General features: G+C 44.3%; 1 protein-coding gene across 1 annotated transcript in view; it reads right to left on the bottom strand.

Annotated features, from left to right (window-relative positions):
- Positions 1-21,310, bottom strand: part of sgsm2 (small G protein signaling modulator 2) — a 68,210-nt gene that overhangs the window by 40,424 nt on the left and 6,476 nt on the right. Inside the window, exon 2 of the mRNA XM_084446951.1 lies at positions 15,322-15,397. Within this exon, the coding sequence (XP_084303077.1) occupies positions 15,322-15,397 (76 nt within the window). The remainder of the gene's footprint in view (positions 1-15,321; positions 15,398-21,310) is intronic.

Genomic DNA, 21,310 nt, shown 5'->3' with positions numbered 1-21,310 from the left:
TTAATACAGAGTAACTAACTACCGCAGAAACAGACACATCGACAGAAAATTCAGGAAAATTAAAAAGATGGCAGATCCATTTCCAACGACAAATCACACCAGGTAGCCTTCAAAGGTTTTGTAAAAGGTCACCTGCCACATAAGCTAATCATGCGGCGCCTAGCCTAAAGAGAAACCAGTGGGGGGTTTCCTGTTTGCCAGAGGTAGCATTAGGCCTGCAGCAAATACAAAACACACACATACAAAACATTCACGTTTAGTGCTCACCGGCATTGTTTTTGGCAAGAGAGAAAGCAAAGCCAGCCTGCAAGATGTGATATCATAGCACTCACTTTTCCTATACATGAGCTCACGTTTATTTTTGAGTACACCAAGACACTACATTTTAAAACCAATTTTGAGAATGAAACTGTCAGGACTATGTTAGCCCAATGCTAACTCCATGGCTAAATGCTTAGCATCAAATGCTAGCAGGGATTTCCAACATTATCATCTGTGTCGGCTATAAAACTGCATGGCCATGCTGAAAACTATATAGAGATGGTGCAGTGTACTAGCATATCCAGTGCTGTGCTTCGCAGCCACAACACAAATATACAACCCAACCAACAGGCTAAAGACCCATCTTTCTCTCTAACTCTCTCTCTCACACACACACACACACACACACACACACACACACACACACACACACACACACACACACACACACACACACACACACACACACACACAGATAGCTACTGTCAGCTGAGGCCAGGAACTCAACAACACATCTAATAAATATCAAATGAGACCACCAACAGAGACGAGACTGCCCAGTTATATAAAGGGGTGTGTGTGTGTGTCTGTGCGTATCTGCAGCATGTGTGAGTGTGTATGCGTGTGACGTGTGTGTGTGTGTGTGTGTGTGTGTGTGTGTGTGTGTGTGTGCAATATGTAATAGAAAAGATGCTTTGCTACTACATAGAAAGTGGGGGTAAGATCCATGGTTTCGTGCAGTATGTAGGGCATGTACGGTATGTGCATTTGTGTGTGTGTTTGTGTGTATGTGTGTGTTAGTATATCTGAGCATGTTATTGAGTGCACACATCTATGTGAGGAGAGGCCAGTTGTCATGGAGACCAGCTATAATCAGTGGAATACCTGAAGCTCCTCTTTGGTCTCTGGTGACTTCCAGCTTTTGCAATTAGCTCCACTACGGGGTGTGTGTGTGTGTGTGCACGCACACGTGTGTGGTGTGCAGATAAAAAAAAGAATACCTAAAGCTTCTCCCTGTTCTCTGGCGACTGAGGCTCTTAGTCGCTAATAATTGTGTGTACAGCTAAAAACTGAGCCTTGAGGATGAAGTAATCAGACCATATTTGTCTTCTGTCCACGGTTACGTCTCTATGGAACACATAGTCAGGGACCTTCGAGCACACTTTGGGCAAGTGCATCCTCTTCAATCAATCAATCAATCAAAGCTTTATTTGTATAGCACATTTCATACCCAGAGGCAACACAATGCGCTTTACAGAGAACAAGGGAGGTGGGCATACGACCCACTCTCTCTTCCATTAGTTTACTCTGGACAGGGATACTCCTTATTGCCTCACTGGTGACATGACCATGACATCATAACCAGGACATGGGGGGCCTATTTTCCCCCGTTTTCATTCTTTGTTCTGCAACTAATCAGACACGACTACCCCCCATACTTTTAATCCAGACAAATCAGAATACAAGCGATTCATCCACAAAGGACTGCAAATGGTATTACACTTTAATCATTATAGCATGGCGGCTCCCATTGAAATGCACAGCATAGATCTTCCCATTGAAATGCATCAGATGAAGCAGCGCCTCAATTAGTCTGCATTAGAGAGAGGTTTGCCTCTCCAGACGTTATCTGAAATGATTCTGTTGGGAGCAGCTATTCTCAGCTGCAATCTGTTACACAAACGCACACGCACATTCACAAAGTTTGTACAGATACACTCACATCCCCTGCCAAAACTGTGCTTTATAAGATACCCAGTCTCATTGAACTGTATTTATTCACAGAGTGGTGGACTGATTACTCGCTGTGCTCTCTTCATTCAACCATTCACTTCTCATTTAATTTGCCATTAGACCAGAGATACAGGTGTTCAGAGGTGGTGCCTCATTCAACTCGTTGACCTAGTGGCTGGGAGTCTAGCAGCAGATGTAGCTAGTGATACATTTAGTCCGCTGTTTGAAGACTAGAGATCCTGGACCAGAGGAGCTACAGTAGCCGGTTATAATACAAAACTGCAGCAGTGTAGTCTTGTATTATTGATTGGACACAGAATAATACAAGTGTTTTTTCTCACAGACACACAATGACTAGAGAAAGAGATTCCTAACAGCTGATTTCTAACATTCCTAAGTTTTTTGATGAGGCTTATAACACTATTTTTCTGTCTGTTTTTTGTGCATGGCTGTAAGACAGCACCTAGGACAGCGTTTGTCCGGTTGTCACTCCCTCCCTCCCTCCCTCCCTCCCTCCCTTACTCCAGTCAATATTGACCTGCATTTCTCTGTTGGCACCACAAGAGGCAGTAGTCCCAGCCCACCAAAATAAAGGACACCAAAATCAACCTGCCTATCTCCACGGCAGAAATAGAGTAGTGTTGAAAGCATTGGACTCCCACCCGGGAGATATGGGTTCAAGACCCGATGGGAATGATTTTGGGATGGGAATGATCAGGGCCGTTGTTTAGCGGTGAAAGGTGATGACGATTATAAGGGCCCACAAGCAAGCAGGGCCCACAAAAAAACATGTTGTCCCTCTTTCTATGACGGAATTATTCTGCATGTAGATCAGTCACACTAATGCTGCATCAGAATTCAAATTAAGCCACAAATAATGCAATACAGATGAAAAAAGTTTTAATTTCATGAGCAATATCCCCCTTCTTCAATGGTTTGGTCCATGCCATGGTTCATGCTGGCAAGTCTCACCTCTTTTGACATTAACGTCACTATACCGGCGGGCTGTCGAATTCTAGCACAGTAGCACTATAGCCTAACATTAAACCATGCCTAAACATAAATCCGGGCACCAAAAAAGAGTGGAGAGAGGCCAGGATAAAAGGCAGCAGAGTGGGAGCCCAGCAAATAAGCAATTTTTTCCACAAGAAAGGTGAGGGTAGCTATGTTAAGACGGACGGTCAGTTGCCCGCAGTCTCACATTAACCATGACAACGAGAGCCGTTAGCCTAGTGTGTGAAGAAAGTGCTAAGCTAGGTAGCTAACGTTAGCTAGTAAGCTGGTAACAACTCGATCTGGGCTGAGTTTCCCAGAGGCATCGTAGCGCTACGTTCATCGTAGCGTTACAATGAACGCTGTAGCTTACGATGATCGTAGCGCTACGATGCCTCTGGGAAACTCGGCCATGGTAAGTTAGCTACAGTAGCTGCTAGCTAACGTTAGCTACCATTAAATAGACTGCTATTACAGTTCTGGTAAGCTAGCTTTCCACTGCACTGTTCTAGTGAGGTGGCTACTGTTAGCTAGCTTGCCAGCTGGCACACATGCAAATACTTCCTGTCCAAATAAATACATAAAAATCCAGTAGCAGCAGCCAGGACACATGTTTCCATTCTCATGAATGCTTAAATTATAATGTGCTGTGCTAGCTAGCCGATCCTGTTGACGTCTTTTAAAAACCTTTATGTGCTGCTACTCACAGAATCAGCTGTGGCCCCCTCTGATCTAGACACCCACCCCCAGCCCCCAGAAGATGCTTTAGATGGTGAGTGAGTGACTGGTAAACACTGGTTGGCTATTAAACTTATTACTGAACTACTGTACTGAATAGCAACATGTAGATGTAATCCAGGTTAAGATAGCCTACATATGAAACAGTTACATTACATAAAGGAATTCATGGTTAATAAATAAATAGTGTTGTTAAGTCCTAGCAATTCATATAGAGTTGATTTCAGTTTAAATGCTGATTTGTTCAGTTCATTTTTGTTATTTTAGAGAGGGTATTTGCTCTTAAAATAAGAGAGGCGTTTATTAGCCAATCAACAGCCGCCTAGCCAGCTTCCTGTAAACTCTACAGTGCTACATAGATTTATTCCCAAGTCTTAAGAAGACACTGTTCTGTTCTTACTGTCTACAGAGCCAGGTCCTAGCCAGTCAGACACAGAGAGTGCAGGAAGTGAAGAGGCTCATAGTAGGTCCAGTCATGAAACTGACAGTCCAAGCACAGGAAGTATACAAGCAAATGAAAGCCAGAATGAAGAGGTAGAATTTTTGACATGTGACCCAGGATTGTGGCCTGACAAGCTCACAGACCATGATCGTGAAGTGAGTCAGAAAGCTAGCCACTGCCACTCAGACAGACCTGAAAATGACAATGCCAAGGGATTCAGAGGGAAAGAAATTCCCTGAATATTTACAGTATACTAAGTCAGCAAATGGACGGGAAAAACAGAGGAGAGATTGGTTAATGTACAGTGAAAGCACAAAGGCAATATATTGTGTTCCATGTATGTTATTTTCATGTGATGGCCTCAAAAAACCCTCGGCCAGTGCTCTCAATACCAAAGAAGGGTATAAAACAGCAAATATCAAATGGCAGAGAATGTACAACAAATTCCCTGACCACAAAGCTAGTAAGGCACATCAAACCTGCTACCTCAAATGGAAAAGTTTGAAGTATTCTTTGATGGAAACAAAAGGGGTAGATTGCCTTCTGCAAAAACAAATCCAGCTTGAAGTTGACAGAAACAAAGCTTTTCTTGAGAGGATATTAGATGTCACACTTTTTTTGGCCTCAAGAAATTTAGCATTCAGAGGGACCAATGACAATCTAGATGATGTACGGAATGGCAACTTCCTTGGCACCATATAACTTTTAGCTCACTATGATCCTCTGTTAAGTGAGCATTTACAAAAGGTGAGGGAGAAAAAGCCAAGCACAAAGGTGACCCATTACCTTAGCCCAGCATCTCAAAACGAGTTCATTGAACTCTGTGGAGATACAGTTCTGAAAGAAATTCTGAAGGAAAGGGAGTGTGCAATTTATTATTCATTGATATGTGATGTAACTCCCGATGTCTCCCATAAGGAACAGAATGTAATTCTGTTAAGATATCTTGTTCAGAATGAGAATGGTCAGTGGGAGATAACTGAACGTTTTCTGAAGTTTGAAGAGTTTAATAGGAAGTCTGGCCATGAAATATCAGGGATGATATTGAAGACGTTAGAGGAGCATCACATTGACATTGCAGATTGCAGAGGCCAGGGGTTCGACAATGGTGCAAACATGTCTGGAAAAGTTAAATGGGTCCAGGCTGAAATAAAGAAAATAAACCCACTAGCTACATTTTCACCCTGTGCCTCACATACATTGAATCTGGTTGGTGTACAGGCTGCAGAATCATGTCCAGACGTTTCAACATTCTTTGGCTGTTAAAATCACTTGTACATCTTCAGTGCCAGCCCAGAGCGATGGGCCATTCTCAAAGATAAGACTGGCTTCTCACTCCACCGCATGTCTGATACCTTCCTAGATGCAGCCTAACTAATGAAGCCAAATCAGAGGCCATTGGTCTGAAGAGTTATTTCACCTATTTTAAAGCCATCATTCTTCTCACTGTTTGGAAGAAAATACTGCAATCCATTGAAGACCGAACACATAATTCTGCAGTCAGGCAGAGTTGCACTAGATGTTGAAGTAGCCAACATAAAGGCATTGAAGGAAGAAATGCAGGTCTTTCGCAACTCACGGGATAGTCTACTGGCAGAAGCGTCTCTTGTTGCAGAAGCTATGGATGTTCCCACTGGATTTAAAGTCAGCCACAAGAGGAAGAGAAAACATTTTGCAGATGAGAGTCAGAGTTCAAAAGAGGGCAACAAACAGGAGACAGAATCAAATTGGTTCCAAAACAATGTTTTCTATGTGGCATTAGATAACATCATCTCTGCCTTGGATACCTGCTTCCGAACCATTGCAAGCATATGTGAAGAGTTTGCTGCAGTATTGAAAATCAAGGATTTACAAGAAGATCAGATTCACTCAGTTTGCCATTCATTAACCACCAAGTTCAAAGATGATCTCACTGCTGGCTTTGAAAGGAAAGTGTGACATTTGAAGTCTGTGTAGAGTGCCACATTTTCAAACTGCAAATCTCCCCTTGGCCTCTTGAATTCCATCTACAAAATGCAGCTCCAGAGCATTTTTGGAGAAGTGTGTGTTGCCATTTGCATCTTCTGCACTTTACCTGTGACTGTCGCTGGTGGAGAAAGGGCATTTAGCAAGTTAAAGCTTGTTAAAAACTCTTAGGTCCACAATGAGTCAAGACAGACTCAACAGCCTTGCCAGACTTTCAGTTGAAAACCAGCTATGCAAGAAGTTAGACTTCAAAAAGATAAGTGATTTTGCCAACAAAAAAAAAAGCTAGGCGTTCCATTTTATGACAGACAGATCAGGCAGGTCTAACTTGTGGTATTTTTTATTTTTTATTTTACAAGAAGGTATCTCTTTTTTTATTTAACAAGAGGGTTTTTTATTGTGTTGTCCATTTTATTTGCAAGAAATGATTCACTGTGATTTTATATTTGTTGCACACCAATGCTTGAGATTTTCTTGAAATTGCTAAATTATAAATAATTTTCTTGTTAGACTATAGGTAAAACAATGTATGATGCAAATCAGAAAGAGATGTGAATAAAGACAACTGATAATACACAATGCATAATTTATTTATATAATTATACCCAGTGTCTATGGAGAGGTTAATTGGAAAAAGAACATAGAGAAACAGAAAAATAAATACTAAATGATACATAATTTAAAAAAAGGGTTCGAAAAAAGTGGTGACGAAAAGTCGGAGGGGTAGGGGCCCACACCAATATTCTGTGTGCCGTGTGGGCTTGTGTGTGTGTGTGTGTGGGAGTGAGAATCTTTGCAGCCAGCAGTGAGAGGGATTATCAAAGTAAGCCAGGCGTGGAAGAGAGGTGAAGGTGGCCGACAGTTCTGAGAACCCCTCATCTCTCTCGCCCTTAGGTATCCTCACGACTGCTTGTCTCACCTCCGCGGGTGGTTAGGGCCCCAGAATTCCTAGCAACGGCCCTGGGAATGATTCCAATGGGAATGATTTACCCCTTGCCTTATAGGTCAGATCCTGTCCCAACCCCACCCTTATTCTAACCCCAATCCACACTAGGGACTAGAAGAAGCACACCAAAACCAACACGCCAATCTCCACTGCACAAGTGGAGTAGTGGTCAGAGCATTGGACTCCCACCCGGGAGACCGGGGTTCAAGACCCGGTAGTGATGACTTTATGGGACTATACCCCAAACCACACGTTCATCCTTTCACTCCAACCTTTTTATCCCTTACAGTACCTAAATTCCACAAGTAGAGTAGTGGTCAGAGCATTGGACTCCCACGCGGGACATTCTCAGAGATAACTGTCTACTTACTTCACCACCTAGAGGGAAGTGCATACAGCAGGTAATGACTTTTGTCCAGAAACAGAAGTTGAACCAATTGCAGCAAAATAGCTAATATTACATGAATCATCAGTGTAATTGCTTTAGCCACTGACTGCTACCATTAATGTTATGGAAACTTCTGCTAGTTGTTGTAAGATCATGAGCTAACTGGCTATCCCGCTCTTATTATGCTGGATTAGCATTGGAAGTATTGGAACTGATGTGTCCAGCAGGGTAGGATTTTCGTGATTTTAGGGGCAAAGCCATTTGGCCTTCGGTGTCACTCAATTATTTAGGGCACAAAGGCCACATATGCCAAGGCACAAAGGCCATTGAGTGAAATAAGATGTGAATAGATGACTTTAAAGCAGTAATTCAGTGAACTGAATGGTCTGACATGAATAAGAATATGAATGACAAAAACAAATAGCCTACTTTATTCACTTTTTGTATCAAATGATGCCTCCATAATGTTGTCATAAGTCATGCAATCTTGGTTGAATCATATGGAGCCGAGCAAGCATTAGGCCCCTTCCCTGGAAATGCTATGTAGCACTATAGTATTGCCAAGCAACCGCCTGACAATCATCCATGCACTTAGCAGCACAATCCGTTTCAGTTGATGTAGTCTCTTTAGTCACGGCATTATTGTAGAAAGGCAATATACAGTAGTGCAACGTACTGTAATTAGGGTAGCTAGCTAGCTATAAGTAGCCAGTGTAATCGGATAGCTATGCTAGCTAGCTAGCTAACTAGCATGCTAGTAGCGCAGTCAACTTACACAGGTATTAAAAAACGGAAGGTTTGAGTCAGTTAAGCACTCAATAAGTCAGCTATCTACTTAGCACTAACAATGCTAGCTGTCAGTAATGTAACATTAGCTAACGTTAGCAAGTTAGATAGCTAGCCATCACATTAGCCATCACCAGGCACAAAGAGAGACTTTCTCTGTTCTGGAAATTATTTTATTGAAAAAGAAGAATAGTTGTGCAATGGCTAGATAGCTAAGGCATTTTGAATAGTGTCATAATTTATTAGCTATCGATATAGTCAATTCAGACCTTGTTTGCTTGCTTGCGCTCAACGAACCACAACACAGCAGCAGTCCTTGCAGCTGGTTGCGCGTGCCAGTTTCACGTCAGATCAAAGCCACTAGCAGGCTACAGTTGTATACCATCAGTGTAACGTTTTATTGATATCAATGTAGCCTCAACTGAATTCATTTCCGAATATCAAGAAAACGACAGGAGACTACTGATGCTTTTAAAGCAACCTCGAGATTTAGATGGTAGCACGGGCACAAAAGCCACGGTGGCCGCAGGGGGTCTAATTATTTTGGGGGCATCATGGCCAGAGGGAGGGGCATCGACGGCCATGGCCATCGTGTAATTCCCACCATGGTGTCTAAGTGACAAGACCTACATTTATCAGACATTATTTCATGTTATTCCAATTCACAGCTATTTCAGTGGCATGACTACCTTTGGTTCTACCAGTCCTGAAGAGAAACAAGCCAGCCATGCACATACTGTAAGCCCGGCTGGACCTGGCCTGGTTTGGTTTGTTTTCCTATTTGTATCGTTAATGCTTTGACAATTCAAATACATCTGTCATGCCAATACAGCAATTAATCAAACTAAATTGATGAATTTTTGACAGACAGGGAGAGAGGGAGAGAAATAGAGTGGGGGGGAAAGAGAGAGAGAGAGAGAGAAATATGAGATGACGTGCAGAGGGAATTGTAAGGTCTGGCTCGGCTAATGGTCTCATTAGGAGCCTCTGGCCATGTCCAGACCAGGCCAGTCACAGTCACCCAGCCCAGCAACAGCAGCTAGCCTCCTGATGGCTATATCCTCCTTCTACATACATTTTTCAAACAATAGCGAGATAACAAATCACTGCAACAAAATTTGCTAAATAAAAGTTTATCTAGCTACAGGTTACCACAACCAATTTCTCTAAAGATACAGCTGATCTAAAGTGAACTTTAACTTTAAGGTAGAGGCATATGGCCGCCCAGAGGCAGACTCCTCTTATACTGACAAGTGCTTCTTCACTTTCAACAAAATTAGGCTAGCCTAATTATCTACGTCATAAGCAAGAACTAGATAGTGCCCCCCAAAGAGATTTTACCCAGAGCCAAAGGAAAATCGCTAGTGCCAAAATGCTAAAATTTAGAATAATAACAGTAATTCAAATCCTCTCCAAATGTGTTTGATAGCTTGTATCAAGTGCAGCCCATCCCTCTTTATTGCATTGTCCATGGTTTGGACCACTAGTAATGGAGTAATTATCTCCATAGACGTTGTTAGATGTTATCAGTATCTTAAACATTTTGTCTTCATATCCATTTTGTGTCATGTCGGCAGATTTCCCGCAATTGTAAAAAGAGAGCTTAGTCAGAACGACAGCAAAGAATATAGGCCTATATGCTGTTAGGCTACTCGGCATAAAACAGAGGTTTCCCCCCAAAACTGTGTGCGCATCACCCCCCAAAGACCCATTCTGAGCCAGGAAAAACCCTGGTAATAATTAGAGATGCACAATATTATTTTTTTCAAGCCGATACCGATAATATATTTATATTTATTTATTTTAAAATTTAGATTCATTTGTAGTTTTTGCACACCTGGAGGTAAGAAAGACTGGTAAACAAAGACGGATTTAACAAACAGTAGCTTTGTCCTAACCAAATATCAACACTACTATGAACAAAACAACGAGTCCTCTGTATTTCCCTGAACAGTGAATGAACTAATGAATCACTCTTCTTAGCAGATAAACAATTCAGTGCAGATGCTAGGTTGTTGTGCTCCATAAAGTAATGGAAACAAAACTCTCTCTCTTTCAAATGAATAGCAAATGTAAACATTAGCCTTAGTAAAGTGTTTATTTACACCGAGCTTCTCTGCAGGGGAAGTTTACGACAGGCCGTTTACGGAACAGGCAGGAGAAAGGGAACGCTTGATTTATCTCAAAAGAAAAAAACTTGCCTCTTCCCAATCCTTCCACATCATAGTACAGACAAACCGAGCGGAGCCAAGAAAGAAATCAAACAGACCTCTTCCTAATCATACAATACAGTACTGGCAAGATACGCAATCCCACTTTATTATCTGAGCTTTTTATTTTTTTTATTTTTTTTTTATCGAGGCTATTCTTAACGTTATCGGATTTATCTGTATGACGTCATAATTCCTGATATCTGCCCGATAATTATCTGTCCGATATTTTTCATGCATCCCTAGTAATAATATATGACCATGGTCCACATGGCATGAAATTGCATCCATTGATTAAACCTGATTCTGAATGGCAGTCACGCACCCAAAAGTGGGCCTTATTAACGCCGTCCCAGCTGTTATTAAACATACATTAACCAAACACACCATCCCTTGACATTTCAGTCTAAGTAAATCCATTGCTCATTTAAATCAGAGAGTGAACTAAAGAAGCAAAGCCCTATACTGTATACCATCGCAGTTCTGAAAAACTGTAGAGTATTGAAATGGTAATTGCATCAACTCCCCCCCCCCACCACCTCCCACGGCACGCACGCACGCGCACACACACCTCCCACGGCACGCACGCACGCACGCACGCACTGACGCACGCACGCACGCACGCACGCGCACACACACACACACACACACACACACACACACACACACACACACACACACACACACACACCCTTTCCCCTCTAACACTCACCCACACACACACACACGCACAACCACACACACAGCGGTAGGCACTTCACTGCTGGAGTAACGTGGTAATGAGTCACAAGAATTCATTTGTTGGCTTGGGAAGCCCGATGTTGTCTGGCCTCAGAGACCTGAGTTCCCACAGCTCGTACAGTATATCGACAATGTCACACGTTTACTGAGATGTCTCTGTGCAAAGATAACTAACTTTAAGGGAGAAGAGCTGAGATGAAGAGACCATAAACAAGTTCTGCTCTACGTAAACATTTATGAATAGAAAGAAAAGCCAACCGATAATATAGCATCAGATTAATTTGGCTTTTAACAGAGATTAAACTGTGATTCAAATGCTGCTGTGGATAATAAGTATGAGTCATCTTTGACCATTAGATACTGAATCTTGTTTACCACGTTCCACAGGGACAGGGGATGCCTTTGCATCAGCGGAATGATCTCTATCATCTTAACTGGAGTAAGGAGGCGTCAGGTCTGACCCTTGATAATGAGCACACAACCATGCACACACACACACGCACGCACGCACGCACACACGCATACACACAAGTCACTCCAATAGGAAATCTTCAAATAAGGAACTGCCTCTACTGTGTGTGTGTGTGTGTGTGTGTGTGTGTGTGTGTGTGTGTGTGTGTGTGTGTGTGTGTGTGCGTGCGTGCGTGCGCACGAGTGCAGTGGTCATTATCCTGCTGTAGTCTGACTAATGTGCCAACGTCAGAGGAGCCGGTACAGTATGTTCCTTGACTAGACTAGTCAGGGACACACACATCATACAGAAACATACACTTGTCACACACACACACACACACACACACACACACACACACACAGAAATGTGACACACACACACACACATACACAGAAATGTGATGTGTATCAATAACAATCTTCACATCCCCAGTATTGTTTGTGCTGAAACAGAGATGTGTATCTGGTCTATCCCTACATCCTCTCACTGTGCTCTAGCTCTGACCATCCATGGCATACATAACAACTCCATATCCCCTCCACCCACAGGCAATAGGGATGAGTGAACTGTATAGCGTGTGTGTGTGTGTGTGTGTGTGTGTGTGTGTGTGTGTGTGTGTGTGTGCGCATGAGCAAGGGTTTGATGTATATGTGTGTTGATGTGGATATGAATATTTTATGGTCTCAGGCCAGGGGTCAATTACATTTTAAAACAGCTTTCAGGAGGCGAATGAGAACTGAAAATGGTTCAATGCAATGCAGAATCTTAGAAAAGGTTTGGCTAAATCCAATTGTTGAATTGTTATTTCTGTGAATCTAAATGTTTAAATTGTCCATCTGAACTCACGTACCCTCTTCCTAGTGAACATGGGGAATCTGAATGAACCTTTTACACAGGATCCTGCTCTTCCCCTTAAAACCCTGCTTTCTCTGCTCTCCTCTTCATCCCTCTCTCACACTCCTCCTGCTCATCTCTCTCGTCGTCTGCCTCTCTCCTTCTCCCTCCTCATCGCTCTTTCTGTCCCCCATCAACCTCTCTCTCTCTCTGCGCAGGGGGGATGAATGTCAATGTGTTAATTAAGCAGTGCCATCCATAACCCCAAATAACACACACCCCCCCTCCCTCCCTGCCCGTCGCTCGCCCTCCCACTGCTAATGAAACAACAGTATTAATTCAGACTTCGTTAGCGGATGTTCCGCAATTAGCAGACATTAGAGAGACGCCTGTCGTGGGGGGTGGGGGGGTGGAGGGTCACACGATGAGTCACCGCCATCGTGACGTCATTGGCGCTCATTAGCACCTGACATTTCCCCTTTCCCAGGGAGCCGTGGCGAAGTCGGCGAGGAGGTGACCGTGGCCCGATGAGGCCGCGTGCTGCTGAGACACGGCCACATCGAGCGGGCGCGCGTACACACAACGTGCACAACAGTCCACTCAGCGCAAACAGACGCACACGGAGTTGTAAGAGACATGACCATGAAATGCTGCAAGAGCGACAGGGGATGTGCAGAGTGTGAGAGATCAAGCTGAGTAGACAGTAGGAGAAAACACACACACACATACACACCAACTCACCCACAAGCATAGACACACACACACACACAGACCACAGATCACAATTTGATTCCCGTGGTGATCACGTGGAAATCCATCACTTCCCGCTGCCTTGATTAGCTCAATGACTCATCTTGCCTATAAATGCAATCCAGTGAAAGTCCTCACAGCACATGACGTCCAATCACAACATTTACAGGATTTAACGTTTCTTTCTATTTATCCCCAACAGGGATGATGACCTCATCGATAACCCTTCTCCAGACTGGCCTCCACTGCACCGCCACAGAGCCGAAGTCTTATCTCTAGTCTCTTCCTCAGGCAAACACACTCGGGGTCAGAAACAATGGTTAGAGGGGCAGCTGTGCTTTATGAGCACACCTGACAGGCAGTATTAAGGCAGCCTCAAGGGCAGCCCAGAGGAATAGCATGAGGGAAGAACTGTGGAGGCCCAGATTAAAGAACACCACCTACAGTAAGCCGGGGCACTCTGGAGAGTGGAGGCCAGACAGGAGGGAAGAACCTTTGTGGAGCCAGCTGGTTCAACACCTTGGGTGAGGGACAGCATTGGAAGGGTGAAAGGTCTCGCGGGTCCTTAGAATTGAGTGGTTGTAATTACAGTTTGGAGGGACACTTTAATTCCCAGGGGGCACTGTTTCAAGACAAGCGATGGAGAGAGAGAGAGAGAAAGAGAGAGAGAGATAAAGAGAAAGAGACGACGGAACCAGGCTCTACTGATCGACAGGTGGGGCTGGGAGTCAGTACCCTCTTTATATTGCAACACCATAACCCATATCATCTCCTCATATTCCCTGTCCCAATATTTTACATCCCCACTTTGTCTGTGTCCCCACCTCATCTTTCAACCATATCCTCTCTTCCCCACATTCCCTGTCCCCGTATCCCCTGACCCAGTTTGCGAGGCCTCAGGGACGCATGCTTGGCTACTCGGTGGGTAGTAGGTCGTTCTGAGGCCAGAGACAGACGTAATGCTATCCTCTCCGGCCCCCTGCGTCAACATGGCGGGAGCGTGCGGTGGTCCAAGCGCAGGACTGGACTGGGCGATTTGTTGACGGGGGGGGAGGTGCTGCTGCGCGATTTGTTGACGGGGGGGGGGGGGGGGGGGGGGGGGGGGGTGGGGGTGCTACTGCGCGATTTGTTGACGGGGGGGGGGGGGGGTGCTGCTGCGCGATTTGTTGACGGGGGGGGGGGGGGGGGGGGGGTGTTACTGCGCGATTTGTTGACGGGGGGGGGGGGGGGGGGGGGCTGCTGCGCGATTTGTTGACGGGGGGGGGGGGGGGGGGGGTGTTACTGCGCGATTTGTTGACGGGGGGGGGGGGGGGGGGGGGGGCTGCTGCGCGATTTGTTGACGGGGGGGGGGGGTGCTGCTGCGCGATTTGTTGACGGGGGGGGGGGGGGGGGCTGCTGCGGCTCTCTGACGGCCCACGCAAATGACACCTGAAACTAACAGAGGGAGGGGTGGGGCCTACATATGATTGGGCCAGCACAGCGTCAGTATAGACAATGGACCAATGGGCCGCTGTCCCTGCTCTATGGGCCGTTCGTTAGCTCGTTTTTTTACATCGGCCCACAAGTAGGTCCGGCCCACCGGGCATTTGCCCGGTACACCACATGGCCAGTCCAGCCCTGTCCAAGCGTGAGTCACACACTCTGCCAGCTCACAGCTCGGTGACAGCGTGGCCACTTCTGGGTGGAAATGTCAGCCCTCTCTCCCTGGCGGCCTTCCAAAAAACACAGCACTGAGGGGATGGTCACTCACACAAAGCGTGACACCCACACACACACACACACAGCCGCACATACACACACGGCCACACACACAAACATATACATACACACACGCGCACGCACACAAGCACACACACTCACACAGGGACAGGCCTTAGAGAAACTGGATTTTGTAAAGGGGGCTAAAATTGGTTTCCATTGACTCCACTGTGATTATTAACTTTCCATTGATGCCCCAGCACAGTCAGCGAACCCATGACGTCAAGTAGTGTCCTTCAGCCAGACGGTCTTAAATCACCAGCTGAAGAGTGTGTGCGTGTGGCAGGAACGAGCAGTGGACAAGACAGGATGTGTACTCACTGCACAAGCCGATGATGTGGCTGCTGTCTTCATGGACAAACTTCTTAGTCACAGCTTCCTCCATGATCTGCTTCACCTGCCCAGGAAAGACACGTTGTTAGGATAACCACCTTCATTATTACGGAACTGTATCGTTTAATAATAATCTTCCTCATCATCATCACCAGCCTGATCATCATCTCACCTCTGTTGTACAGGCACCTGCAGTAGCTTCGCACAGGAATAGGAAACAGCTACTACTTCCAGATCCAAATGCTACATCACAATCGCTGCTTTTAATTAACATCGGTAGGCCAGATATCAAGTCTTCACTTGCTATCTGAAAAGGTTCCTGGGCGACTGCATACTTTAATGAATCCCAGCACTCCCTGACCCTGTCTTGTTTGGGTGTAATTGGCAAACAAGAACAATATAATTGCTCTGTGAGGCACAATCTGCTCTGACCTGTTGTCTGTGGAGGAACAAAGCCAGGCTCTCCACATTTACGTGAGGTGAACTTCATCTCTCACAACGCGGCTCCTCCGACTCCAGAGCTCTCGGCTATAGGCACAGAGAATGCAATTCAACTTCAACATGATTTAACCTCAACATGGTTTAACCTCAACACGGTTCAACCTCAACACGGTTCAACCTCAACAAGGTTCAACCTCAGTACAGTTAACCTCCACATGGTTTAGCCACAACATGGCTCAACAACTTGCTGCTCTCTTTTGTCTGTATTTTTATTTTACTTTTGATAAACCTTATTTACTTATTCCCTTTCCCCAGGGATCAATAAAGTACTACTACTATTACTACATATGTGATATAGGCAGTCTACATCACACTAGGATTATGACTGGGCCATCTGGACAGCCCAATCCATTTTAGGGGCAGCTGTAGCTCAGTTGGTAGAGCGGGTCGTTCAATGATCACCAATCCAATCATTATAGATGGCCTGGCTATGATGATCAAGTCAATGTTGGAGGTGGATTGAATCATCATCAAGTTAGACAGCACCATAAACCGACATTGCGTAATGCTTACCATGCTTTTTCTAATAAGGTTAGGATCGGTTAGGCTCCAGTCCCTAATCCACTGCCAATCTGCTGACCAAAGCAAGGTTGATAATCAGTTACGGCCAGGGTGCAGTTCAATTGGCATAGAGCAACAACCACTCATCAGGTTGATGACGATACCTCTGCTACAGCCCCTGACAGCTGGCGGCCAGGACAAATCTAAAACCGGCAGAACTACAGAACACACCCACACCTGATGAACTGTGTAGCGGCCAGTCACAGAGGGGTCAATAGTCTCATCTGTCAGTGATTGAGGTCATCACATGGGACACTAGGTTGGATTGATGCTGTCTGCGTATATTGACGTTGCAACAATTCGATTAGTGCTGCCTGGATGCTCTAGCCAGTGCAGTTTGATGAATACCGTCTCATTGATTTTGTTTGGGAGAGCACCATAGTATATCTGGAACTGTGTTATTGGCTGTTGTGTTCATAATGTCTCCATGACGCTGATCTCAACACTGGGACTAATATTCATAAGCCCAACTTGGGAATAATATTCAGATTCAATAACAGAGCCGTGATCACCCTGAATGCCAAATTGCACTAATCCCCCCCTGCCCAAAACGCACTGTGTAATATTTCATCCAGCGCAACATTTTATATATTTTTATTTATTTTTTTATTTATATTCTTATTGTGTGACGTTATATTGTTATTGTGTGATGTTGTCTGTGTATTGTGATCCGCACACTGTGATGTTGTATGTTGTCCAGCGCACTGAAGTTGAGGCTAATTTAATTCCGTTGTACCTTGGCACAATGACAATAAATACATTCGATTCAATATAAACACTATGTTATGACTGTTTGTGAACACTCCTGCCACAGCTCAGTTGAGTAGCTACTGTAGATGAAAGCAGTACAACTGCTGAACATCACACCTCACAACAAGCTGGCATGGTGGCATACTTGTCAACAAAAATATAAACTTTGAGTGCTGTTCTCAATCTTCATTCATATACCATTTAGAAATTATCACCCAGTTGTTTTCAGTATAAGTCAAGTTGAGTTGAGTGCGTTCTTTTTCTTTTCTAATACTTGTCAACACACTAGACTTTATGTTGTTTTACCATCTTCACCGTATGTTTTTCGACATTTTGTGGCCCTCACATGTAGTGACAGGGTTTAGTATCGGTTAAAGTGTGTGTGTGTGTGTGTGTGTGTGTGTGTGTGTGTGTGTGTGTGTGTGTGTGTGATAAGAGGTTTTCTGCTGACTCTAGTCCTGTTTTTCCTGTTCTTAAGCTATTGCCAGTGCCAGGACCTATATGGTCAGAATCTAGGAATAGAGAGAAGACCAGGTGCAAACAGTAAAAGCCAACTAGGCATTGATGCACAGATGTATAAGGGCGTAAGACTGAACTATGTATAGAATCCGGCCACACCATGACTATAAAGATGGCACAAACTCAATGCTATGTTGTCCGATCAGAGTACACTGAATCTATAGTGTATATCTGTGACTGACCCAGGATCCTGTCTGCTGTTGTACTCAATAAATCTTGAGTCTGATCTACAATTCTGTTCCGGCGTACTACTTCCTCTCGGCATTGACTCTTCAATACAAATCCTCCATCATTTATCAGTGTGTGTGTGTACGTGTGTGTGTGTGTGTGTGTGTCTGTGTGTGTGTGTGTGTGTGTGTGTGGTCAGTGAGCTGTGGACATCTGCACAGGTAATTGGGGTTATTTGTACCATCTAAAACAAACAAAGGCCGCTGGTGACATCCTCAACAGTACAGACAGGAGAAAACAAGAGTGGAGTTGGCAGGTACAAGCCAACCAGCTAATACATGACAAAGCCTACCCATAGGCTCAGCCATCTTCAATGTACAACGTAAAAGCATTTGGACATTGTAGGTACTGTACATTGTGTAGGTAAATCCAAAAAATCAATTGACAAAAAAGCTTGCATTGAATAACAGAAACAGTGAAATTACAGAGAAGAGGAGTAAGAGCTCGAATCACTTCAGAGAAACCTGCAACTAATAGCTTCTGGTAAGCACAGGACACAGCGCTCATTAGCTTACTGTCAGTCTGTTACATAAGGGTACGTTTACCTCTCCCTCTCCAATGACTAAGGCCTAATAGAGCACATAAATAATACAGTTCTGGCCCCTGGGGGGCCACAGAGGAGGAAGTCATCCTGAGGTCAGTGGAATGAGTGTGGGCAAGGAAGGGTATGATAGTGTGTCTGTGTGTGTTCTCAAATGTGAGAGATTAAATAAGTTAAAGTGCTCATGCATCGCCAAATTTCTATGTAAATAATTACTCTTCTTTACCTCACTTTCTTGTTGCCATGTTGTTTGGACAAAATGATTAATTTATAGTTTATACATATAGTATACATTTTATATTATTTTCTTCTTTTTTTTTCCATGTATCTATACTGTATTAGCTTTCTCCTGGCTGGACTGCCACCCACAGCTATGTGACAAGAAGCGTTGTATAAATTCTAATGCAAACTGTCTGTCATGCAAATTGTGACAAGTCATTCTGTTGAGGAGCCTAAACAGCTTTTTGGGTTTAGTCATGTGTCATAAAAGGCACAAATTGCGAGAACCGTTAAACCATTGCCGTGATTGACTGTACCATGCAACTTTGATGAGGAGGGCTTAAATAAGGTAGAGCTGGCAAGTCATCTTCCCTCCCTCTCTAGAGCATCTCCGGAACCAGACTCGGTCTCTCCCGTGCTCTCCACGTCTCTGCCGACCACCCATCCATCCATCTCAGCCCTGGGCTAGAGGGCTTAGTAGAACACATAATAGGGTTACAAACCATGCTGCCCATTGTCAGGCTGCTGCAGAGGACTTAAGACATTAATGAGATGATTATTCATGCCTTATTAAGGCAGGGAGATAAGGACTGGAGGGGGTGTCTGGGACGTGTCTGTGACAGCATGGGAGGGTGGTGTGGGGGACTCTGACAAATGGGGAAAATTAATCTGCGCCTCTGTTCGGCTAGTAGTAGCATGCACGCACGGACGCACACACGCACGCATGCACACACCAAGTTAGCTTTTACACAGAGTACAGAATTTTTCAGATAGCCTAATGTGTAGGCAGGCTTTAAATACTTTAAACTATCTTCAAATGAACGGAATTATCACTAATCTGTTTCTAGTCCCAAAATACAGACTGGGATTCAAGACTATATCATGAGGCCAGGTGACTAGCTATATCAGAGGCCTTTCAAACTCACAGAGCAATAGGAGCAAGTTAAGCCTGGCCGATGGCCAAAGCAATTCTGTTTCCAAGGTAGTCAGAGCCAGGCAGAAGAAACTTTCTCAACACTGCATGATGACAGAATATATCTTCTGGGAAGCCTGCGGCTAATGTGGTTTACAGTAGCACCGCAATATGGCAATGAAGGCAGCTCATGAAGCAGAAAACAAAGCAAATAGACAAAGACTATTTTAGGACTGGGGAGGCTCTGCCACTGGGAGAAGCCCTGGGGCCCCATTAAAGAAAAATATCTAATTTCTTGTCCTATCTTAATTAGGTTTCAAAGATAGGAAATCCTATCTTCCTACAGTATTACAGAAGCAATTCCTAAACTCATGGCTGTATCTTCCTACAGTATTACAGAAACAATTCCTAAACTCATGGCTGTAACACATTCTACCTCAGACCTCCTATCTTAGCTTAATTTAGGAAATCCTAACTATAACTGTAAATTTTACTATTCAATCAGCACTCGTCCTGTCATGCCTGTATGTTTAGAATGTAGGCTACACAAGACTGTCGGCTTTGATTAATACCGCTCCTCGACACAGCCATCAACGGCTCTCACTGGGCTGGCTATGGATATGCAATGTTTCCCCCATAATTGTAACGAGAACCACCGCCAGGCCAAAAATAAATATTTGTTTTAATGGCAAAAAAGAAGACTTAAGTCTTTAAGTCAATGGAGTTTAACATTAGCATCACGGCTAATAGCGGACATAATTCCTGGGTTTGACACAGCCAGGGGCGGACTGGCCATCGGGAGCACCGGGAGCTTTCCTGGTGGCCTGGCACGCCAACTGGCGCGCAGCAGCACCACCACTAAATATAGCATCTTAAAATGTAATAAGTTAGCTAGCTAAAAATCAGGTGATCAGCCATACAATCTTGCTTGACCCTGCCACCAATATGAGTTATGAATGAACTCCAAGTTTATCTACACAGACCGTGGTGTCGTGTCGCCTAGTCCCTGAGCAGACAGATGACAGCATTGAAACTGCTAGCAATCTCCAACTGCGTGGTAGCAGATTTAGGAACAGGTGTTATTGTGATAAACTGACCACATGTTTGAAATCTACATGGTTACTTTCTACCCCCCAAAATATTACAAACTTTAATAAAACAGTGCAATTTAGGCAGTTATATTGAATTTAGGACAGGTTCTATGCCATCCTAATTTAGGATTCCTAACTTGAAAATCCCAATCTGTAACAGCTAAAAAAGTTGCCTCTGTAATATCATCTTTAGAAAAACAGTTGCCTCTGTAATATCATCTTTAGAAACGTCTTTAGAAACTAAATAAATCTTCCCCACTTGCTCCAGCACGCATGTGCAGAGCACAGCGCGCAGACTGGCTATTCTCCGTCTGTAGGCTACACTCGCGGCTCACATTCTCTACGCTACGATTGGCTTCCGTCATCTTCTATATCCTCAAAATCTGATAAATATTCAGCCATATTGCACACAATATTCCAGGCAGCAACAAGCCGATCGTAGCGTAGAGAATGTGAGCTGCGAGTGTAGCCTACAGTTTCACAGATTCATAAAAATAGATCGATGAAAACAACCTTTTCGCGGCAGAAAACACATTTTTTAGAAGCTGCATTCTCGGTGCCCCGTCCGCCGCCATTACATGGATATACTTGGCTCGCGCTGGATTTTTTATTTCTTCTACAGGCCTCCGAATTCCACCAAAGTTATCTCGGTGA

This window comes from Borostomias antarcticus (genome assembly GCF_949987555.1).
Source record: "Borostomias antarcticus genome assembly, chromosome: 1".
Taxonomy (NCBI): Eukaryota; Metazoa; Chordata; class Actinopteri; order Stomiiformes; family Stomiidae; genus Borostomias; species Borostomias antarcticus.
The sequence above is the reverse complement of the archived record's forward strand: the minus strand, read 5'-3'. Positions and strand labels throughout refer to the sequence as shown.